Consider the following 8102-nt stretch of genomic DNA (forward strand, 5'->3'; position numbering starts at 1 on the left):
GTCATCTTTGGTTGGCCAAGGTATCTCAGTCTGGGAAGCACATGGGGCTGGGTAATTAGGGTACGGGATAACCCCGATTAGTTGGTAATATAAAGTATTCATAGTATCAGGGATTTATTGATACCCGTTTTGGACAGTATTATACGTATTCCTTATAATATACCACGTATGCAGTATCTTGTAAACCTGTATATATGAAAACTGTTTAAGATATTTCCGTTACTTTAAACGTTTTTTTTATTCCGGAATTCGAAGAAGGGCTTATTCCAGCTGTCTATGCATGTTGGCCAATTCCGTGTCATTGTTTATTATTTCCTATCCTCTTTTCGATCAAAACAATATCTTTTAAATTTTACTTTTGTATTTCAGAATTTACTATTTTTACTTCCCTAATATAAGTAATCTTTAAACTTATTACGGTAGCATATTTAAGGTAGCTTCACGACTTCGGATTCAACGCTTATTCAATGCGCATAAATTAGTGTATTGCAACCTCTATGTTAAACCTTGGAGGTGTGTCTCGAGTTATAGCCCCTTCCGACCTTGACACGGGGGCAATCATACGATGATACGATACAAGTTCATGTACTAGCTGTGGCATAACTTTCATCGAATATGTGTCGAAATAGGTAAGTTTAATCGACTCCTTATTTTAACATTGTTTTATTAAATACACAATGTAAACTTGTATCTAAGCATGTACTCAGTGAAGTGGAGATATCATTTAAGCCATGTTACATGTGTGAATTACAATATGAAGCTGGCGTCAATCATTGATCACAGACAAAACACACGCCGACACGGACATATTTAAACAGTATTGTTGTTTATTTTTTCAAATTACAGTAGGCTATGATACGTTTCAATAGAAATTACTTTAAAACGCATCGAATGCAAATGATTAACTAGAAACATTCTTATGAGGATAAAGTTTAGCCTTGGTACGTACGTTTTAATGAAAACACGCTGGCCTCAATAAAAGCTGAGTTGCTGAATATATACAGGAGTTAGCTAGTCTGATATAATCTAAATGAAAAGATACTCAGATAACAGCAATTCCTTGTGATCTTAAGCGTCTCTTTGCTTAGGTTAACTGTTGTAGTAAGTTATAACTTAGCCTGTGCAGTTAAACTATAGACCAATCTACTGTACACATATCTTTGTCATTTTCCACTTGATTGTTATAACTAGAAACAATGGTTCCGCGCGCAGTAGTAAATTAATTAGATTCGTTCGAATTATATTTGCTTTAATACACAGTAGTATCCTTAGAAAAGGGAGTTTTGGTGATTTTTTGTTACACACGAAAACATGTTAAAGAATTTGAAAATTAAAATCAGCAACACACATGAAGAAAACAAAGAATGTAGATGAAACGGTTGTCCATGTTCCAATAGTCTTACAAAATATTGAACAACTTTTGTGAGTACTAAAATGTCTTATACAAGGAAGAAATATCTTGGTACCAAAACGACTGAGTACAAAAATGTCACAAGGAAGAAAAATCTTGGTACCTAGCGACTGATAGTGAAACGGTGTCGGGTCATTTTGCCTTAAATCCTTTTTGTCCTGGGTCATTTTGCACAAAGTTGTTTTACCCTCAAAATGTATGTAGGTTGAAACCTTGTTTAAGCCTGTTTAGTAGTGTATGGCTAGGCCTACTGCATATATTTTGTTAGTCTTCCTTTGTCTTTTTTGTCATTAGATTGTTTTAACCTAAATACATGGTTGACCATAGCATACATACACATGAAATTCTTCCGACCACACAACTGTTCACAGGGGTCGACACTAACACTAGTCCGCTAGTCCTCGACTAGTAGATTTCAGCAAGGACTAGTGAATCACCTAACCTAAGTGGTCCTTTGGACTTGTGAAAAATATGATTATAAAATAAGTATTACTTTCTAAAATTTAGAAAACTACATGAAATAATATTTGCATGATAATCGTCAGATTTTACCTAAAACTTCCCCATATTTTTATGGCAGTAGATATTTTAAGTCCTCTACCAACGATTACTTTTGATGTTTTGTGCTGTAGATTGCGATGTTTCCTTATCAGGAAATCTTGGACTATAGTTACATTGACGAAGGACTAGTAATACAATTTATTCAACTAGTCCTGTGGACTAACAAATAAAAAAAGTTAGTGCCTATCCCTGGTTCATGAAACATGCATGAACACAGTAAGTTTTTATCATAACAACATCTAAACTGATATTTATAACTTAAAAATGTTTGTATATATATAAGGGTGAAATTAAACAAAACCTTGGGTTATAAAAAAAGATATAAATTTAAATGTGAGTTAAATTCTTAAAAAGTAATTATGGTGAAGCCAGTTTGTAATCAATTTCAATCAAATTTTACCTCAACATAAATATTGAAAATACATAGTTAATTATTATTTTTTGAACAAATTGATGCTTAATTTCATTGTCCAATTTGAAAATGGCTGAAAGTTGAACACACTTTTTATCCATAGGTACTTATTGTCACAGACTTATATATATAGTAAATCTAATTCCATGATATCGTAGAGCAATCATTAAACTTGCAATGCACATATTTTGATTGATGAATAAACAGTTGCCAATTTTACCAAAAGGAACAAAGATGATTTAATCATGGTAAGAAACTACCAAAGAACATTAAATTCTTTGATTTGTGAAAAAAATGCTTTTAAGATAATTTTGAAATATAGCTTCACAACAATTATTTAAAAAAAAAAAAATGAATTTACTATGAATATTTAATGGTCTCAAAATCATTGATATTTGCTTCAAATATCTATTCTGCTGATCTGGTCTTACATTCTTTTTCTTCCAATTATTGGAAATTTGGTGAATATTACCGAAAGAGATTTTGTTCAAAGTTTGACAACTATAAAACCAAATATTAATTCACATATGAATGATAGTACAAATACTGCAGGATTAATTGTTTGCTGAACAAACACTAACCTAATGACAGGAAGACTATATGAGCATTGAAATGAGTTGAAATGAAACTCTGCAAGTCATATGTCATTCCAGGATTTGAACCCTTGACCTACAAACTCGGGGGTCGACGCTAACACTAGTCCGCTAGTCCTGGACTACTAGATTTCAGCCAGGACTAGTGCATCTTCGCTAGCCAAGTGTTCCCTTTGTATACACTCCTCTTAAGTGGAGTGTATACGAAGTGAACACTTGGCTAGTGAATCACCTAGCCTAACTGGTCCTTTAATTTTGGGCTAGTAAAAAATATGATTATAAAATAAGAATATTCCTTTTCAAAATTTTGAAAACTGCTTAAAATAAGATATATTGCATGATAATTGTCAAAATTTTCCTAAAACTTCACCATATTTTTACGACAGTAGTTATTTTAAGTGTCAATTACTTTCAATGATGTTTTTCGTGATGTTGATCTTGATAATCTTTGGACTAGAGTTGCATTAATGAAGGAGTAGTAAATAATCTATTCAACCAGTCCTGTGGACTACCAAGCAAAGACAGTTAGTTATAGTGTCTAACCCTGAAACTCCTATGAAAATACATCTGTCTAGCTTATTGCTGTGAAGGCTTGGTCACCAATGATAAACTAGTCGTGGCACAGTCTCACTACAATTGTATCCAAAATGAAATAAAGGGTATGTTACAGTATGCATGAAAAACAACAGTGGAATTCCCCAGTGTTTTGCCTGCAGTGAGACTTGCTCAGAGAGTTAGAGATCATCAGAATTTGATGAATTTGAAAAAAATAGCAGTATTCAATTAATTTAGCTGATTTCAAAAGTCAGAACTATATATACGGAAAAATTAGGAAGGTTTCATTTTGGTTCAAAATAGAGATACTTGGAATTGACACTATATACACTGTCAAATGTTATGTAATGTACAAGTTGTGGGGTTATTTGTAAGTCTTTAGGAGAAAACTATTTGAGGTAATTTCCTTTTTGCTGAAGAAATATGAATACGACAAGAATCAGTTATATTCAGTAATATAATGAATCACATGTTTAAATAGGATTTGAATAGATATAGCTTTGCAGCATTTTAAAAACATTGAAAGATGTGAAGTGAACTATCGTGTATACATGTGTGTGCAGTCATGATTTATTAATGGCCTGTAGTGTGTAGTAGGCGAGTCTTTCTGCTCCAGTTCTTCCAGCTTGGGGACAATGAAATACATACATATGTCGCACTGTCATCATCAAGTGAGTGTCCTCTTTTTGTATTGGATCAGTGTATATATTCTAATGTAGCCCACTGCCACCGGCTCATATATACATATATACACACACTTGACCACATCATATCTCATCTATTTCATTATCATGTTTAAGCTTTAGTGTTCGTCATGTACATGTTTATGCATGTATTGCTAAACATTTAAACTACTTAAGGCAACAAATGTATATATGACTGTGGGACAACAGGAAATGTGACAGTATCTAGATCTAGACTTGTCTCGGTGTGTTACAGGCCAGGTAATGTACGTACAGGTGACATTTATAATCTATACATGCATGTTGCATTGTTCATTCATATGTTTATTTTGTAAGCGTCATCATCGTTGTCGTTGTCGTAATCGTCGTCGTTCTTTATTCTTCAAAAATGAGAGTACAAAATACATACAGTTTTAAATTTTATATAAATTAAATGTGTCACATTTTGTGAGTTTATATTAGATATAGCTAGCTAGGTCTTCTTCTACACATCCTTTAAATATAATTACATTCAATGGTGAAATAGCGATGGATTTGATGAGCATCAACTACATGTACTGTGATATTTTGTCTCTACTATGTAAACTACATTTATCATATGTCATTACAAATGATGTATGACATTTCAGGTGACAGGTTATAAATAATATATGTATCTGTTGTTTGACATTAGAGTATATATATATCCAATATATATATTTATATCACTTGGGAATGTAGAATCTCCTGTAGAAAATTAGATCTACATACATGTACTGCATACTACGTATACATATTGCTTGGTGTGTATATAGCTGAATGGCGTATTGTCATTCAGAAAATGTGCATTGACAATATAAATACTCTCCATGAGAATGCTGCTGCATTAAAAAATTTGGGCAGGAAGCTTATTAATGTTATCATTCACAGAACAATATGCCTTATACATGTACATATGAAAGATATTTGTTACTTGACAATTTAAATGATTTACAACAGGGAAATATTATATTATACATTTATTGCCCTTACCGGAGGGAAACAAGATTCTTTATTTCTCCGAGGTTCAAAAGCCATAGGGCATTTGTACATGATGTTACATACATAAACTGTTACGTACAGTTTGTGAATGAAAATAATTATGTCTGTTTTTTTACAAAGTTTATATCAATACTTAAACGAAATATAGACTAGAGTTCTTTAACCCTTTCACAACTGTAAACCATAATGGACTCATCCATATCAATGCATGGTAGAGTCGACTAAAGTTACATAGGGGTGAAAGGGTTAAGATACTTCAGTTCTTTCAGTAGAACCTTGATACTAAATGATAGCTATATATATAGTATGTTTTTGGCTATCCAAAATGAGATTAGACTCTTGGGTTTTAAAGCACGTGTCTATTTCATATAATGGTTAGTGTTTCAACTCTTAAAAATCCAGGAAAAATTATATTTGACCTATAAATGTCAAGGGTCAACTGAAATCATACGAACATTTATGAGGAAAGAATTAAAGGCAGGCTTGAACAAAAATCTCATGTAACAGCTGTAGGTAAATATTCAATTTTTCACTTGCAATTGCCCTCACGTAAAATTTACTCGTCCCTGGCATTGATCGCGTAGGATTTTACTCTGTTGGTATGCACATGATTTTGTGTTTAACGTTTGGTGACGTATTGACTGATATTTTGTATGTTTATAGTCATTAACATATTTGATATATAAATCTGATGACACGTGAGCCCTTGCCTGGAAATCATAAATTTTAATTGTCATTATTGTACAATGGGCCTACAGACAAATGTTTGTCAATAACAAACAATAGCTCAACTTATATTTTCATAGTAAATCCTGAAAATGTTACTAGTCCTTACATAAAATCTATTTCTCCTGTAGGTTGAGCTAGTGGAATGGAGTATGTACACCCCTGCTAAAAGTGAACAATGTTAGTGTCCTTTGTCCTGTATAGTTTATTGAACAATATTTTTTTATCTTTAACAGGAACAAGATGAAGTGAAAATTGACTGAAACACATTCCCAATACAGATGATTATCTTTTCATGATGGCATGGGTGGTAGTTGGCGATTGTGAGGAAACATGATTGACCAACGTCGACAAAGGTCATCTGATCATAGCCTTAGCTCCTTTCTGTGCTTTGACAGGGACTCTCCTCCCTGCTCCACATCATCACCCAGCATCATCAGCCATGAGTTCGTCCAAGCTGACTGATTTACTTTGTAAGGGCCAACATGATATTGATCCAAACGAGAATCACAAAGCTTTGACAGAAAATACAGACAACAGCAGTCGGAAGGGGTTAGCATCGTTTATGGTATCCGTTACGGTGATGCGAAGACGTAGGACCTCTCCGCAAGTTCTACTTAAAGCTAGCATTACAACAGTTTTGGTGGTGACTGTAGGGTTCATTATACTGTATACCATTTTACTGAAGTATTTCTCCAACACTGTGCCTTATGTGCCTGAGGAGTGGGAACGGGTACGAAGTCAGTACCACGCCCATCACAGGCCAAAGCTCATACCCAGGCCCATGGACCTAGACCCAAACAACTATGTGACTTCAAAAATACAAAATAAACCTCCAAAATGGAATATATCAAATTATGATTTTAATAATAATTTAGGAAATACCAAGTTATGTAGACAAAAATATCAGTTTCTAGTTCTCATAGTGTCGACCAGAACAGAGTTTGATCGTAGAATTGCTATCAGGAATTCGTGGTGCCAGCCTCAGAGGCACAACCTGCCTCCTGATGCCTGGGGATGTGTCTTTCTCTTAGGGGTTGGTTCACAGCAGGAATCCAATAGTGATACAGTGGATCGACAAATAGATCTGGAAATAAAAACTTACAATGATGTACTCAAAGGCAGCTATATAGACTCCTACAGGAATCTCACCTATAAGGTTTTACATGGACTTCACTGGGCCAGCCAGTCATGTCCAACAGAATTTGTGCTGAAAACAGATGATGATTGTTTTGTCAATACTCACCTGTTACATATACTCATATTGCACCATAGAGATGCGAATGACTTGTACATAGGTAGTGTGTCCAATAAACCGCACGAGGTGCTGCGGGACCCTAACAGTGTGTGGTATGTGCCCGAGGAGTGGTACGGGGAAGAGTTCTACCCTAGGTATGCCAGCGGGGCTGGCTATCTTCTGTCCTCGGACGTCGTGACAAGACTTATAGACGTGAGCAGGTATAGAACACCCATTCCTAACGAGGATGCCTTCATAGGAATCCTCGCACAAGACATTGAAGTGAAACCTTTACTGAGTGGCCGCTTTACAATGATGAGCCTGGGCTGGACCCTGTGTAATTACTTGTACCTAGTGGTCATCCACAAGGTGCTGCCCGACCAACAGGAGAGGATGTTCAACAACACCATCGCAGCCAGGACCAGTCACCTGTGTTCACCAGCTCCTAACGAGCAGAGACTCACCTGGAACTAGGGCAGACACTGGCATGGTAGGTTAATACAAGACTTAATCTCTTACTGGTACTACCAGAAGGACCAAAGGTTTAATTTGCAATCCATCAGTTTGTAAGTCAGTGTGTCACTTTATTATATCTCAAATACTCATTTAATGTTACAGATGTATACATGTCAGTAACTTTTGGAATGGCTGAATGTCAAATACTTAATTTGGGTTAAATGCATGCCCCAATATATAAAGAGTTATAGCCCTTTGTGTCACATCCAGGACATATATATATAGAGAGGTATAGCCCTTTGTGTCACATCCAGGACATATATATATAGAGTTATAGCCCTTTGTGTCACATCCAGGACACATATATATATAGAGTTATAGCCCTTTGTGTCACATCCAGGACATATATATAGAGAGAGTTATAGCCCTTTGTGTCACATCCAGGACA

At 35.0% G+C, this 8102-nt stretch overlaps 1 protein-coding gene across 3 annotated transcripts in view; it reads left to right on the plus strand.

Moving 5' to 3' along the window:
• The first annotated feature begins 541 nt into the window (after positions 1 to 541).
• The window catches only part of LOC110449170 (beta-1,3-galactosyltransferase 1-like), a 14291-nt gene continuing 6730 nt past the window's right edge, over positions 542 to 8102 (plus strand). For 2 of the 3 annotated variants that reach the window (XM_021495866.1, XM_021495856.1), the window contains exons 1-2: positions 542 to 629; positions 6198 to 7688. In XM_021495866.1, the coding sequence (XP_021351541.1) occupies positions 6404 to 7672 (1269 nt within the window). In that variant the 5' untranslated portion in view covers positions 542 to 629; positions 6198 to 6403 and the 3' untranslated portion in view covers positions 7673 to 7688. Of the gene's footprint in view, positions 630 to 4381; positions 4482 to 6197; positions 7689 to 8102 lie in introns of those variants that run through there. The other variant, XM_021495874.1, reaches the window with a different exon arrangement.

This window comes from Mizuhopecten yessoensis, unplaced genomic scaffold, assembly GCF_002113885.1.
Source record: "Mizuhopecten yessoensis strain PY_sf001 unplaced genomic scaffold, ASM211388v2 scaffold431, whole genome shotgun sequence".
Classification (NCBI taxonomy): domain Eukaryota; kingdom Metazoa; phylum Mollusca; class Bivalvia; order Pectinida; family Pectinidae; genus Mizuhopecten; species Mizuhopecten yessoensis.